This window comes from Oncorhynchus mykiss, chromosome 13, assembly GCF_057628025.1.
Source record: "Oncorhynchus mykiss isolate SJ-2025 chromosome 13, ASM5762802v1, whole genome shotgun sequence".
Lineage (NCBI taxonomy): Eukaryota > Metazoa > Chordata > Actinopteri > Salmoniformes > Salmonidae > Oncorhynchus > Oncorhynchus mykiss.
This window is the reverse complement of record NC_143034.1, coordinates 29736561-29752399: the sequence shown is the minus strand read 5'-3', so window position 1 is coordinate 29752399 and position 15839 is coordinate 29736561. Positions and strand designations below refer to the sequence as shown.

General features: G+C 48.2%; 1 protein-coding gene across 4 annotated transcripts in view; it reads left to right on the top strand.

Annotated features, from left to right (window-relative positions):
- The window catches only part of LOC110485936 (regulatory-associated protein of mTOR), a 212740-nt gene that overhangs the window by 121579 nt on the left and 75322 nt on the right, over window positions 1-15839 (top strand). For all 4 annotated transcript variants that reach the window (XM_036940605.2, XM_036940602.2, XM_036940601.2 and 1 more), the window contains exons 10-12: window positions 851-995; window positions 7398-7473; window positions 13209-13310. In XM_036940605.2, coding sequence (XP_036796500.1) covers window positions 851-995; window positions 7398-7473; window positions 13209-13310 — 323 coding nt within the window. The remainder of the gene's footprint in view (window positions 1-850; window positions 996-7397; window positions 7474-13208; window positions 13311-15839) is intronic.

The following is a 15839-nucleotide window of genomic DNA, read 5'->3' as shown; positions in this document are numbered from 1 at the left end:
AATCGGGGTAGAATGGCCTATGTCAGGGAGGTGACCAAGAACTCGATGGTCACTCTGACAGAGCTCCAGAGTTCCTCTGTGGAGATGGGAGAACCTTCCAGAAGGACAATGGTGGTGATGGGCTGATAAGCCCCAGAAGCCATACGGCACTGCAATTCATTAATCAGCCTCTGCAGCACTCGACCAATCAGGCCTTTATGGTAGAGTGGCCAGACGGAAGCCACTCCTCAGTAAAAGGCATCTAAAGGACTCTGACCATGAGAACCAAGATTGAACTCTTTGGCCTGAATGCCAAGCGTCACTTCTGGAGGAAACCTGGCACCATCCCTACGGTGAAGCATGGTGGGTGCAGCATCATGCTGTGGGGATGTTGTTGAGCGGCAGGGACTGGGAGACTAGTCAGGATCGAGGGAAAGATGAACGGAGCCAAGTACAGCGAGATCCTTGATGAAAACCTTCTTCAGAGTGCTCAGGACCTCAGCCTGGGGCAAAGGGTCACCTTCCAACAGTGCAATGACCCTAAGCACACAGCCAAGTCAATGCAGGAGTGGCTTCGGAAACAAGTCTCTGAATGTCCTTCAGTGACCCAGCCAGAGTCTGGACTTGAACCCGACCGAACATCTCTGGAGAGACCTGAAAATAGCTGTGCAGCAACCTGACAGAGTTTGAGAGGATTAGCAGAGAAGAATGGACGACTTGAGACTGTAATCACTGCCAAAAATGATTCAACAAAGTACTGAGTAAAGGGTCTGAATACTTAGGTAAATGTGATATTTAAGTGTTTTTTTTATTTGTGCAGAATTTGAAAATCCTCTCTTCTCTTACTCATCCTTTCTCTCTCTCTCTCTAGATCTGTTCCAGAAGCTCTTTCGTCAGGACCTGTTGGTGGCCAGTTTATTCCGCAACTTCCTGTTGGCCGAGAGGATAATGAGGTCATACAACTGCACCCCTGTCAGCAGTCCTCGCCTGCCACCTACGTACATGCACGCCATGTGGTAAGACGCGCTGGCGCGCACACACACACTTTAACTCTGTTGGCCTTTTTCTATTCAGTCTACTGTCTGTCCATTCATTAGATGCATGTTGAAAACTGTCTGCAAAATCCTTTTGTGTGTTTTTCCACCATCGGTCGCGAAAAGCATTAGTTGGGGGGAGTGTTGTTGCTGAAAGCCTCTTGAGGGAGCGATCGCCTGTTTTCTCTTCTTGAGAAGACATTAAATAGCACGGAATAATTTTTCCTTTGTGTTACTACACCCCATCACAGCTCTAAAGAGATGCTTGAGCCAGCAAGAAAGGAAGCACAGAGCGAGAGAGAGAATGTGGAGGGAGGGGAAGGAAGAAGTCAAAGGAGAACAAGGGATGGCAAGAAAGAGTGGAGGAGAGAGACTGATAGGAAGTGTTGAGGTAGCTAGATAGCAGTGAAGGAAGGAAGAAACAGTGGAGGAGAGAGACTGACAGGTGTTGAGGTAGCTAGATAGCAGTGAAGGAAGGAAGAAACAGTGGAGGAGAGAGACTGATAGGAAGTGTTGAAGTAGCTAGATAGCAGTGAAGGAAGGAAGAAACAGTAGAGGAGAGAGACTGATATGAAGTGTTGAAGTAGCTAGATAGCAGTGAAGGAAAGAATAAATAGTGGAGGAGAGAGACTGATAGGAAGTGTGTAGGGGACAGAGTAAGAGACACAGAAAAGCAGACACAGTGTGGAGGTGGTTAGAAACAGTGGAGGAGAGAGACTGATAGGAAGTGTGTAGGGGACAGAGTAAGAGACACAGAAAAGCAGACAGTGTGGAGGTGGTTAGAAATAGTGGAGGAGAGAGACTGATAGGAAGTGTGTAGGGGACAGAGTAAGAGACACAGAAAAGCAGACACAGTGTGGAGGTGGTTAGAAACAGTGGAGGAGAGAGACTGATAGGAAGTGTGTAGGGGACAGAGTAAGAGACACAGAAAAGCAGACACAGTGTGGAGGTGGTTAGAAACAGTGGAGGAGAGAGACTGATAGGAAGTGTGTAGGGGACACAGTAAGAGACACAGAAAAGCAGACACAGTGTGGAGGTGGTTAGAAATAGTGGAGGAGAGAGACTGATAGGAAAGAGACACAGAAAAGCAGACACAGTGTGGAGGTGGTTAGAAATAGTGGAGGAGAGAGACTGATAGGAAAGAGACACAGAAAAGCAGACACAGTGTGGAGGTGGTTAGAAACAGTGGAGGAGAGAGACTGATAGGAAAGAGACACAGAAAAGCAGACACAGTGTGGAGGTGGTTAGAAATAGTGGAGGAGAGAGACTGATAGGAAGTGTGTAGGGGACAGAGTAAGAGACACAGAAAAGCAGACAGTGTGGAGGTGGTTAGAAACAGTGGAGGAGAGAGACTGATAGGAAGTGTGTAGGGGACAGAGTAAGAGACACAGAAAAGCAGACACAGTGTGGAGGTGGTTAGAAATAGTGGAGGAGAGAGACTGATAGGAAGTGTGTAGGGGACACAGTAAGAGACACAGAAAAGCAGACACAGTGTGGAGGTGGTTAGAAATAGTGGAGGAGAGAGACTGATAGGAAGTGTGTAGGGGACACAGTAAGAGACACAGAAAAGCAGACACAGTGTGGAGGTGGTTAGAAACAGTGGAGGAGAGAGACTGATAGGAAGTGTGTAGGGGACAGAGTAAGAGACACAGAAAAGCAGACACAGTGTGGAGGTGGTTAGAAACAGTGGAGGAGAGAGACTGATAGGAAGTGTGTAGGGGACAGAGTAAGAGACACAGAAAAGCAGACACAGTGTGGAGGTGGTTAGAAATAGTGGAGGAGAGAGACTGATAGGAAGTGTGTAGGGGACACAGTAAGAGACACAGAAAAGCAGACACAGTGTGGAGGTGGTTAGAAATAGTGGAGGAGAGAGACTGATAGGAAGTGTGTAGGGGACAGAGTAAGAGACACAGAAAAGCAGACACAGTGTGGAGGTGGTTAGAAACAGTGGAGGAGAGAGACTGATAGGAAGTGTGTAGGGGACAGAGTAAGAGACACAGAAAAGCAGACACAGTGTGGAGGTGGTTAGAAACAGTGGAGGAGAGAGACTGATAGGAAGTGTGTAGGGGACAGAGTAAGAGACACAGAAAAGCAGACACAGTGTGGAGGTGGTTAGAAATAGTGGAGGAGAGAGACTGATAGGAAGTGTGTAGGGGACAGAGTAAGAGACACAGAAAAGCAGACACAGTGTGGAGGTGGTTAGAAATAGTGGAGGAGAGAGACTGATAGGAAGTGTGTAGGGGACACAGTAAGAGACACAGAAAAGCAGACACAGTGTGGAGGTGGTTAGAAACAGTGGAGGAGAGAGACTGATAGGAAGTGTGTAGGGGACAGAGTAAGAGACACAGAAAAGCAGACACAGTGTGGAGGTGGTTAGAAACAGTGGAGGAGAGAGACTGATAGGAAGTGTGTAGGGGACAGAGTAAGAGACACAGAAAAGCAGACACAGTGTGGAGGTGGTTAGAAACAGTGGAGGAGAGAGACTGATAGGAAGTGTGTAGGGGACAGAGTAAGAGACACAGAAAAGCAGACACAGTGTGGAGGTGGTTAGAAACAGTGGAGGAGAGAGACTGATATGAAGTGTGTAGGGGACACAGTAAGAGACACAGAAAAGCAGACACAGTGTGGAGGTGGTTAGAAATAGTGGAGGAGAGAGACTGATAGGAAAGAGACACAGAAAAGCAGACACAGTGTGGAGGTGGTTAGAAATAGTGGAGGAGAGAGACTGATAGGAAAGAGACACAGAAAAGCAGACACAGTGTGGAGGTGGTTAGAAACAGTGGAGGAGAGAGACTGATAGGAAAGAGACACAGAAAAGCAGACACAGTGTGGAGGTGGTTAGAAACAGTGGAGGAGAGAGACTGATAGGAAAGAGACACAGAAAAGCAGACACAGTGTGGAGGTGGTTAGAAACAGTGGAGGAGAGAGACTGATAGGAAGTGTGTAGGGGACAGAGTAAGAGACACAGAAAAGCAGACACAGTGTGGAGGTGGTTAGAAACAGTGGAGGAGAGAGACTGATAGGAAAGAGACACAGAAAAGCAGACACAGTGTGGAGGTGGTTAGAAACAGTGGAGGAGAGAGACTGATAGGAAAGAGACACAGAAAAGCAGACACAGTGTGGAGGTGGTTAGAAACAGTGGAGGAGAGAGACTGATAGGAAAGAGACACAGAAAAGCAGACACAGTGTGGAGGTGGTTAGAAACAGTGAGGGTTTGGGGAAATATGTTGATTGATGATCGTGTCCATACATAACCAGCAAGTGTTATTAAAAATGCTCTTGTTGTGTCTTTGTTAGTGGGCCATTATTCGGATTTAAATTGGCTGGGGACAGGTGTGTGTGGTGGGGGTGTATGGCCTCTACGGCTGCACCCAGCTCTGCTGCAGGTAGAAGCTATAGCAGTGTCAGCAACTAGACACAAATACCCTCATACACACTTTCTTAAAAGGTCCCAAGGTCCCGAACTGTCATTCTGATTTCCATGTAAAATAGCCTTTTGAGTGACTAAAATATCACCTATAATATTTGCTTTGGATAGAAATGCTGAAAATGTGCGAAAAAAGTACTTTTAATCTCATGGCTAACTACCAGGAAGTTTGAAAAGACAAGACTTTGTGGGCGTGGAGTTTATTATTCATGAGCTCGACCTTGACTGACAGCTCTTTGACACGCCTATGTCTTGCAACTTGGATGCAGTGAAATCATCTCAAGCTAATTTAGTGATACACAAAGCAACTCAAACGACATTGAAATTGCATCAATGATGTCAATTGTTTTACACGTCTCTTCTTTGGCGTTGCTCTTGTGATGCGGTTCGCAGCAGCAATGACAGATGTTTTGAACGACGGCTCGGAGATTCGAACCAGTGATCTTTGGGTTACTGGCCCAACGCTCTTAACCGCTAAGCTACCTGCGGCCTTCACACACCCCTCACTCCTATCAAACCCCAATCACGTTTCATGTCACTTTTCACTCACTTCCCAAACTGATACTAACAACAAGAGAGATGGGTTTTTGTTGTCGCCGAACTAATGTTTGTCTGCTTGACTCGACTGATTCCAGATGTTTCATATATTTGATATATTCATGCACTGGGATTACAGATATTTATACCTGATCTGAATATTGAATGCACACTGTTATGTGAATGATATGATGATTTGTATTCTACATAGATTATAACTAGCATTTAGGATCCTTTGACTAGGGAAATATCTTTCTCCGTAGAGAAATGTATTCGTCATTTATCTTGGATTCCTCTGTTACCTGGATGGAATAGGCAAAGACAGTGTTCTTAGTTGCGTTCAATGACTGGAACAAATCTGTAACGTTGAGTATTGTTGCATTCGTCAACCAAAAGCTAAATTCCTGCATGCACTTTCTTTTTTTTTATTTTCTTCTTTTTTTCTCCCCAATTTCATGGTATCCAATTGTTAGTAGCTACTATCTTGTCTCATCGCTACAACTCCCGTACGGGCTCGGGAGAGACGAAGGTCGAAAGCCATGCATCCTCCGATACACAACCCAACCAAGCCGCACCGCTTCTTAACACAGCACGCCTCCAACCCGGAAGCCAGCCGCACCAATGTGTCGGAGGAAACACTGTGCACCTGGCTACCTTGGCTACCTAACCCGGACGACGCTAGGCCAATTGTGCGTCGCCGCACGGACCTCCCGGTCGCGGCCGGCTGCGACAGAGCCTGGGTGCGAACCCAGAGTCTCTGGTGGCACAGCACTTTCTAACCAGAGGACAAACCCCTTAGCTGCAGACCCCAAGTGCTGCCTCAGAACAAATAGGGGAAAGGGGGGTTGGCGGATAGGGGAAAAGGGGGGTTGGCGGATAGGGGAAAAGGGGGGTTGGCGGATAGGGGAAAAGGGGGGTTGGCAGATAGGGGAAGGGGGGGGTTGGCGGATAGGGGAAGGGGGGGGTTGGCGGATAGGGGAAAAGGGGGGTTGTCTGATAGGGGAAGAGGGGGGGTTGTCTGATAGGGGAAGAGGGGGGTTGGCGGATAGGGGAAGAGGGGGGTTGGCGGATAGGGGAAGAGGGGGGTTGGCGGATAGGGGAAGAGGGGGGTTGGCGGATAGGGGAAGAGGGGGGTTGGCGGATAGGGGAAGAGGGGGGTTGGCGGATAGGGGAAGAGGGGGGTTGGCGGATAGGGGAAGAGGGGGGTTGGCGGATAGGGGAAGAGGGGGGTTGGCGGATAGGGGAAGAGGGGGGTTGGCGGATAGGGGAAGAGGGGGGTTGGCGGATAGGGGAAGAGGGGGGTTGGCGGATAGGGGAAGAGGGGGGTTGGCGGATAGGGGAAGAGGGGGGTTGGCGGATAGGGGAAGAGGGGGGTTGGCGGATAGGGGAAGAGGGGGGTTGGCAGAGAGGGGAAGAGGGGGGTTGGGGAAGAGGGGGGTTGGGGAGAGGGGGGTTGGCGGAGAGGGGAAGAGGGGGGTTGGCGGAGAGGGGAAGAGGGGGGTTGGCGGAGAGGGGAAGAGGGGGGGTTGGCGGAGAGGGGAAGAGGGGGGTTGGCGGAGAGGGGAAGAGGGGGGTTGCGGAGAGGGGGGTTGGCGGAGAGGGGAAGAGGGGGGGTTGGCGGAGAGGGGAAGAGGGGGGTTGGCGGAGAGGGGAAGAGGGGGGTTGCGAAGAGGGGGGTTGGCGGAGAGGGGAAGAGGGGGGTTGGGGAAGAGGGGAAGAGGGGGGTTGGGGAAGAGGGGGGTTGGGGAAGAGGGGAAGAGGGGGGTTGGGGAAGAGGGGAAGAGGGGGCTTGGCGGAGAGGGGAAGAGGGGGGGTTGGCGGAGAGGGGAAGAGGGGGGGTTGGCGGAGAGGGGAAGAGGGGGGTTGGCGGAGAGGGGAAGAGGGGGGTTGCGGAGAGGGGGGTTGGCGGAGAGGGGAAGAGGGGGGGTTGGCGGGGAGGGGAAGAGGGGGGGTTGGCGGAGAGGGGAAGAGGGGGGTTGGCGGAGAGGGGAAGAGGGGGGTTGCGAAGAGGGGGGTTGGCGGAGAGGGGAAGAGGGGGGTTGGGGAAGAGGGGGGTTGGGGAAGAGGGGGGTTGGGGAAGAGGGGAAGAGGGGGGTTGGGGAAGAGGGGAAGAGGGGGGTTGGCGGAGAGGGGAAGAGGGCGGAGAGGGGAAGAGGGCGGAGAGGGGAAGAGGGGGGGTTGGCGGAGAGGGGAAGAGGGGGGGTTGGCGGAGAGGGGAAGAGGGGGGTTGGTGAGAGTGCAGCAGTAAAGGGGGTTTGATGTGTGTTATGTAACCGTATGAATTAAACATGATGACCAGGGAGAACACTTTGGAATGGATCAAAGCTTCAATGCTTTCCTCTCTAGGACAGTCTGTGTGTGTGTGTTGGACATTTGGGTTGTTGATGCCTAATGTGTGTGTGTGCATTGCTCCTCTACAGGCAGGCATGGGACCTGGCTGTGGACATCTGTCTCTCTCAGCTGCCCACCATCATTGAGGAGGGCACCGCCTTCAGGGTGAGTGTGTGTGTGTGTTTTCCATTTATCAGTGCGGGTTCCTCGGTAACTTTGGGACCTAGTCATACCATGTGTTTGTCTATGTCAGGGGTCTCAAACTCATTTTGCCTGGTGTCCAAATTCTGTCTCCGCCAAGGTCCCGCGGGGCCACACTGAAAAAGTATTTTTCCCCCTTCATTTGAATAGCTCTCAGGCGTTAAGATAAATTGCCCTGTATGCTGTGGATACAATTTCTGTGTGTTTGACACCTCACTGATAAATAACCCCACTCGCTGACGGATGGCTGTCGGTCACTTCAGGTTGACTAGTCTGACTTTCAAGTTCTTTCACTTTCATTTTTATTTACCCGGGTAACTTTGGGACTTCTGTGAGTTTAAATATCCATTTTATTTCCACTGATTCATCACAAACACTCTCCCCGGCCCAGTCAGTGTATCACCCTATTACCCGTCTGAGCCAGTGGATGCAGGGGTGAAATGTCAGGCCTAATTATCATCATATCACTCCATCCTGGTAAACCCATCTGGGGCTACTTGTCCAGTCACTGCAACTCCATCATTCGTTATAAGATATTTACAACACGAGCCTGAATGTTCCCCACTGTGGTAGTCGGCGCTAGCGCATCATCTTTTGGGGTCAGTTTGGGTGGTATGAATTGTACACTACATGCTGCCCTGCCGTATACTGCCTTCCTCTGTGCTTTTCTACAAAAATATCAAATCAAATACAAGTGTATTATATACCCAGAGATTGAACTTGAGATGGTCATAAAATATACGTTGTTGCAGCTCCCTGTAGAAATAGAATAGTCGGTCTGTCCAGACGAGCTACAAAAGTTTAGCATCCCGTTATGGTGTAATATTGAATTCCCAATCTCTCTGGGGGGGAACCCTGGGCCAGGCAGGGGTAGAAACGCTGATTGTGAAAACATCCCATTATTACCAGGGGTTGTGTCAGGTCTCCTTACGCCGTCTACCGTCATCTTCTGAATTCTCCCATCTCTCTTTTCCTCACTCTATCTATGCCGTCTTTACTTGAACTCCCTCTGTCTATTTTCCACTCTCCCTCTGTCTATTTCCCCTCTCCCTCTGTCTATTTCCCCTCTCCCTCTGTCTATTTCCCCTCTTCCTCTGTCTATTTCCCCTCTCCCTCTGTCTATTTCCCCTCTCCCTCTGTCTATTTCCCCTCTCCCTCTGTCTATTTCCCCTCTCCCTCTGTCTATTTCCCCTCTCCCTCTGTCTATTTTTCCCACTCTCCCTCAGTCTATTTCCCACTCTCCCCCTGTCTATTTCCCACTCTCCCCCTGTCTATTTCCCACTCTCCCTCAAACTCTTACCCCAGGGGTGTCAAACATATGGCCCCATGGCAAGAAAATATAACATTTCAGTGCAGCCCTCCGGACCCCGGTGAAGACCGAATGCAGCCCGCCGGCTAAATTAGTTTGACATCCGTCTTTCTCCCTCCCTCTTATTCCCTCTTTCACTTGTCTCTCTTCTTCCATATCTCCTCAAAAAACGTAGCTGTGAAATTATTTTCATACACCGTATCAAGCGGAGAGCAGTGCACTCCCATTGCAAAAGTTTGTATGGAAAAAGTTGAATGAATCTCTAGAGCGCGACTCCCTCCCTCCGAGTCTGCAGTCCTATCAGTACTCCACCTGGCCTGTTGAGGTGTGCCTCTTCTCTACCACTTCTGAGAGAACATCCCTCTTCCCCCTCTCTCTCTCATTCTCTTCCTGCTCTTCCTTCGCCCCCGCATGCTTAATGGAACTATAATTGACCCCCCTGGGTCCTCTACAAATGTTCCCCCCTCTCTCCGTCTGCCTTTTGAGAGATAAGAGACTCGTTCTCTCTCTCTCTCTCTCTCTCTCTCTCTCTCTCTCTCTCTCTCTCTCTCTCTCTCTCTCTCTCTCTCTCTCTCTCTCTCAGTTCATTCAGAGAAACTCTCTGAACTCTTAGTTTGTGTGCGCGCGTTCACTCCTCGTGTGTGTGCTCACACGTTCGCTCCTCGTGTGTGTGCTCGCGCGTTCGCTCCTCGTGTGTGTGTGTGTGTGCGCGCACGCACGTGTTCGCTCCTCGTGTGTGTGCTCGCGCGTTCGCTCCCCGTGTGTGTGCGTGCGCTCGCTCCTCGTGTGTGTGCTGCCGCGTTCGCTCGTGTGTGTGCTCGCGCGTTCGCTCCTCGTGTGTGCGTGCGCGCGCGTTCGCTCCTCGTGTGTGTGTGAGCATGTAATTGTGTGAGAGCATAGCGGTGGTGCTTTGATTATTCACCAATTCATTCCCCTCTACTCTCGGCAGCGAGAGAGTCTCTGTTGTAATGTCCTCTGCTATACGAAAGGGACGTTGATGATGAAACTGGTCATGGTGCAGTTAATAGCGGCAGACACATTGTCATGACAGCACTGCTCTGTGGGGCTGCAGGGAACAGAAGGCTGGTACATAAAGAAGTGGCACGCGTTCACACACACACTACTGCAGCTGGTAGGAGTCAAGGCTACAATAGAGGCTTCCTTATGTAAGGGTGTTATGTAATCGACAGATCGGTATAAGAATTGTCTCCGTTCAGTTGATCGGGGGGGTGGGGGGGGTGTCGTCATAGAGAGGTGTGCTGCAATAGTTTCATGACTAGTGTCTGCATGTTGCATTGTTGACATCGACGTGCTGAGTTGCCGTGCACGTGCTTATATAACTTACACACAATACCGAAATGAATAAACATTGTTACAAAACTCATTCTACATTGAGATGTATGGTGCTGTGTGTACAGTTCATTATCGATGCATTAAGCCTAATGTGTGTGTGTGTTAGAGAATGGTGTTCTCGCTCCAACTATTAAATGGATAATGCTATTGTTGAGTTGTGTGTTTGAGAGGTTACAGCTGTGTTTGTATGCAGGTCAAGATACACTACGTGGACCAAAAGTATGTGGACACTTCCTCGTCGAACATCTCATTCCAAAACCAAGGGTATTGAAATGGAGTTGGTCTCCCCTTTGCTGTTATAACAGCCTCTTCTGGGAAAGCTTTCCACTAGATGTTGGAACATTGCTGTGGGAACATGCTTCCATTCAGCTACGAGAGTATTCGTTAGGTTTGGCAATTAGGCCAGGCTCGCAGTCGCCGTTCCAATTCATCCCAAAGGTGTTCGATGGGGTTGAAGTCAGGGCTCCTTGCAGGCCATTCAAGTTCTTCCACACCGATCTCGACAAACCATTTCTGTATGGACCTCGCTTTGTTCACAGGGGCGTTGTCATGCTGAAACAGGAAAGGGTCTTCCCCAAACTGTTGCCACAAAGTTGGAAACACAAAATCGTCTAGAATGTAATTGTATGCTAAGGGGTCTAGCTCAAACCAAGAAAAACAGCCCCAGGCCATTATTCCTCCTCCACCAAACTTTACAGTTGGCACTATGCATTGGGGCAGGTAGCATTCTCTAGGTATCCGCCAAAACCAGATTTTTCCATTGGAGTGTGAAGTGTGATTCATCACTCCAGAGAACACATTTCCACTGCTCCATAGTCCAATAGTGGTGAGCTTTACACCAATCCACCCGACACTTGATATTGCGCTGGTGATCTTAGGCTTGTGTGCGGCTGCTCGGCCATGGAAACCCATTTCATGAAGCTCCCTACGAACAGTTCTTGTGCTGACGTTGCTTCCAGAGGCAGTTTGGAACTCGGTAGTCAGTGTTGCAACCAAGGACAGCTTGTGTGACCTACCACTTTGCGGCTAAGCTGTTGTTGCTCCTAGACATTTCCACTTCACAATAACAGCACTTACAGTTGATCTGGCCAGCTCTAACAGGGCAGACATTAGACGAACTGACCTGTTAGAAAGGTGGCATCCTATGATGATGATCCTATGATCCACATTAAAAGTCACTGAGCTCTTCAGTAAGGCCATTCTACTGCCACTGTTTGTCTATGGAGATTGCATGGCGGCGTACTCAATTTTTGTTATACCTATCAGCAACAGGTGTGGCTGAAATAGCCGAATCCACTCATTTGAAAGGTGTCCACATGCTTTTGTGTGTACTCTGTGTGAGTGAGCTCAGTATCAATGTATTATACAGTGCCTTGCGAAAGTATTCGGCCCCCTTGAACTTTGAGACCTTTTGCCACATTTCAGGCTTCAAACATAAAGATATAAAACTGTATTTTTTGTGAAGAATCAACAACAAATGAGACACAATCATGAAGTGGAACGACATTTATTGGATATTTCAAACTTTTTTAACAAATCAAAAACTGAAAAATTGGGCGTGCAAAATTATTCAGCCCCCTTAAGTTAATACTTTGTAGCGCCACCTTTTGCTGCGATTACAGCTGTAAGTCGCTTGGGGTATGTCTCTATCAGTTTTGCACATCGAGAGACTGAAATTTTTTCCCATTCCTCCTTGCAAAACAGCTCGAGCTCAGTGAGGTTGGATGGAGAGCATTTGTGAACAGCAGTTTTCAGTTCTTTCCACAGATTCTCGATTGGATTCAGGTCTGGACTTTGACTTGGCCATTCTAACACCTGGATATGTTTATTTTTGAACCATTCCATTGTAGATTTTGCTTTATGTTTTGGATCATCGTCTTGTTGGAAGACAAATCTCCGTCCCAGTCTCAGGTCTTTTGCAGACTCCATCAGGTTTTCTTCCAGAATGGTCCTGTATTTGGCTCCATCCATCTTCCCATCAATTTTAACCATCTTCCCTGTCCCTGCTGAAGAAAAGCAGGCCCAAACCATGATGCTGCCACCACCATGTTTGACAGTGGGGATGGTGTGTTCAGCTGTGTTGCTTTTACGCCAAACATAACGTTTTGCATTGTTGCCAAAAAGTTCCATTTTGGTTTCATCTGACCAGAGCACCTTCTTCCACATGTTTGGTGTGTCTCCCAGGTGGCTTGTGGCAAACTTTAAACAACACTTTTTATGGATATCTTTAAGAAATGGCTTTCTTCTTGCCACTCTTCCATAAAGGCCAGATTTGTGCAATATACAACTGATTGTTGTCCTATGGACAGAGTCTCCCACCTCAGCTGTAGATCTCTGCAGTTCATCCAGAGTGATCATGGGCCTCTTGGCTGCATCTCTGATCAGTCTTCTCCTTGTATGAGCTGAAAGTTTAGAGGGACGGTCAGGTCTTGGTAGATTTGCAGTGGTCTGATACTCCTTCCATTTCAATATTATTGCTTGCACAGTGCTCCTTGGGATGTTTAAAGCTTGGGAAATCTTTTTGAATCCAAATCCGGCTTTAAACTTCTTCACAACAGTATCTCGGACCTGCCTGGTGTGTTCCTTGTTCTTCATGATGCTCTCTGCACTTTTGACGGACCTCTGAGACTATCACAGTGCAGGTGCATTTATACGGAGACTTGATTACACACAGGTGGATTGTATTTGTCATCATTAGTCATTTAGGTCAACATTGGATCATTCAGAGATCCTCACTGAACTTCTGGAGAGAGTTTGCTGCACTGAAAGTAAAGGGGCTGAATAATTTTGCACGCCCAATTTTTCAGTTTTTGATTTGTTAAAAAAGTTTGACATTTCCAATAAATGTCGTTCCACTTCATGATTGTGTCCCACTTGTTGTTGATTCTTCACAAAAAAATACAGTTTTATATCTTTATGTTTGAAGCCTGAAATGTGGCAAAAGGTCGCAAAGTTCAAGGGGGCCGAATACTTTCGCAAGGCACTGTATTCATCATAGATGTATTAAAATGATTGTGTTTGTGTTTCATCCCAATAGCACAGTCCGTTCTTTGCAGAGCAGCTGACAGCGTTCCAGGTGTGGCTGACCATGGGAGTGGAGAACAGGAACCCCCCCGAACAGCTCCCCATCGTACTGCAGGTACACAAACATACATACGCCAACGGATGTAAAATATCTACCCTCCCCAAAAAACATCTTTCAGTTTCCTGAGTTTTTCCCTTTAAATCGCCATAGAAATGGCCCCTTTCAAAGTTGATTGACCGGGTTTCGAGGAATAGAAAGTCACGCATCTGGAGATGAAAATAACAATGGTATCAAGTTGAATTTGATTGGTCTGAAGTGGGGAAACGCCTCCTAATCTTACCACCTCCAAATGTCGAAATACAGAAGATCTAAACCAGCAACGGTTCCAACAAACTAACGTTCTTACTTAATCAGTAAGCATATTAAGGTTGTGTGATTCGTAATGACATAGGCTAAAGAGAACTAGGTTTCGACGAGGGCTGTCAAACGATTAAAATAATGAATTTCAATTCATCACATTAAATTCTGTAGTTAATCGCAAATGTTACATTTGGTGCTAAATAAAGAATTTTCCATTTGAAAACAAAAGCTGTGTATTGAGTTGTAGGTGTGTAGGGACAAACGCAAAATACACTGCTCAAAATAATAAAGGGAACACAATGTAACTCCAAGTCAATCACACTTCTGTGAAATCAAACTGTCCACTTAGGAAGCAACACTGATTGACAATAAATTTCACATGCTGTTGTGCAAATGGAATAGACAACAGGTGGAGATTATAGTCAATTAGCAAGACACCCCCAATAAAGGAGTGGTTCTGCAGGTGATAACCACAGACCACTTCTCAGTTCCTATGCTTCCTGACTGATGTTTTGGTCACTTTTGAATGCTGGTTGCATGAGATGGAGTCTACAACCCACACAAATGGTTGAGGTAGTGCAGCTCATCCAGGATGACACATCAATGCGAGCTGTGGCAAGAAGGTTTGCTGTGTCTGTCAACGTAGTGTCCAGAGCATGGAGGCGCTACCAGGAGACAGGCCAGTACATCAGGAGACGTGGAGGAGGCCGTAGGAGGGCAACAACCCAGCAGCAGGACCGCTACCTCCGCCTTTGTGCAAGGAGGAGCAGGAGGAGCACAGCCAGAGCCCTGCAAAATGACGTCCAGCAGGCCACAAATGTGCTAGTGTCTGCTCAAACGGTCAGAAACAGACTCCATGAGGGTGGTATGAGGGCCCGACGTCCACAGGTGGGGCTTGTGCTTACAGCCCAACACTGTGCAGGACGTTTGGCATTTGCCAGAGAACACCAAGATTGGCAAATCCGCCACTGGCGCCCTGTGCTCTTCACAGATGAAAGCAGGTTCACACTGAGCACATGTGACAGTCTGGAGACGCCGTGGAGAACGTTCTGCTGCCTGCAACATCCTCCAGCATGACCGGTTTGGCGGTGGGTCAGTCATGGTGTGGGGTGGCATTTCTTTGGTGAGCCGCACAGCCCTCCATGTGCTCGCCAGAGGTAGCCTGACTGCCATTAGGTACAGAGATGAGATCCTCAGACCCCTTGTGAGACCATATGCTGGTGTGGTTGGCCCTGGGTTCCTCCTAATGCAAGACAATGCTAGACCTCATGTGGCTGGAGTGTGTCAGCAGTTCTTGCAAGAGGAAGGCATTGATGCTATGGACTGGCCCGTCCGTTCCCCAGACCTGAATCCAATTGAGCACATCTGGGACATCATGTCTCGCTCCATCCACCAACCACAGACTTTCCAGGAGTTGGCGGATGCTTTAGTCCAGGTCTGGGAGGAGATCCCTCAGGAGAACATCCGCCACCTCGTCAGGAGCATGCCCAGGCGTTGTAGGGAGGTCCTACAGGCACGTGGAGGCCACACACACTACTGAGCCTAATTTTGACTTGTTTTAAGGACATTACATCAAAGTTGGATCAGCCTGTAGTGTGGTTTTCCACTTTAATTTTGAGTGACACTCCAAATCCAGACCTCCATGGGTTGATAATTTTATTTCCATTGATAATTGTTGTGTGATTTTGTTGTCAGCACATTCAACTATGTAAAGAAAAAAGTATTTAATAAGAATATTTCATTCATTCAGATCTAGGATGTGTTATTTTAGTGTTCCCTTTATTTGTTTGAGCAGTGTATATATTTATATAATAAATGTAAAAAAACGAAGCCTCTTGAGTAAATCTGAGCTGACAAAACATTTTAGACTATTCTGGAGCCTATTTCACATTGTAATCAAAATTCTAATGGGCGCATTTCAGCCTGTCCTGTTGTGAGGCACAGTCGGGAACTCGTTCTGTACGATGGTGAGTGGTGGGGTTGATAATCCAGGAGGATTCTCCAGCGTTTAAATCTCAGTTTGGGAACAATATGCCTTCCCCTGTAATTACCCTATTTGTATTTTTAAATCGTGGCCACTGCAGAAATATACAATTATAATAACATTCCAAACGTTTAAAGTGGTGTGGCGGAGTTGCCCTTAAAATGTCAAGCGGTTGCTGTGCTCTCTGTAAACCTGGCTCAGTTAAATCATGGCCTGCTCTCTATCTCCACAAATAATGCATTTAACTGCCTTGCCAGCTCCTTGCGCTCCCTCTCATTCGCTCTCTCTCTCTCTAGTTC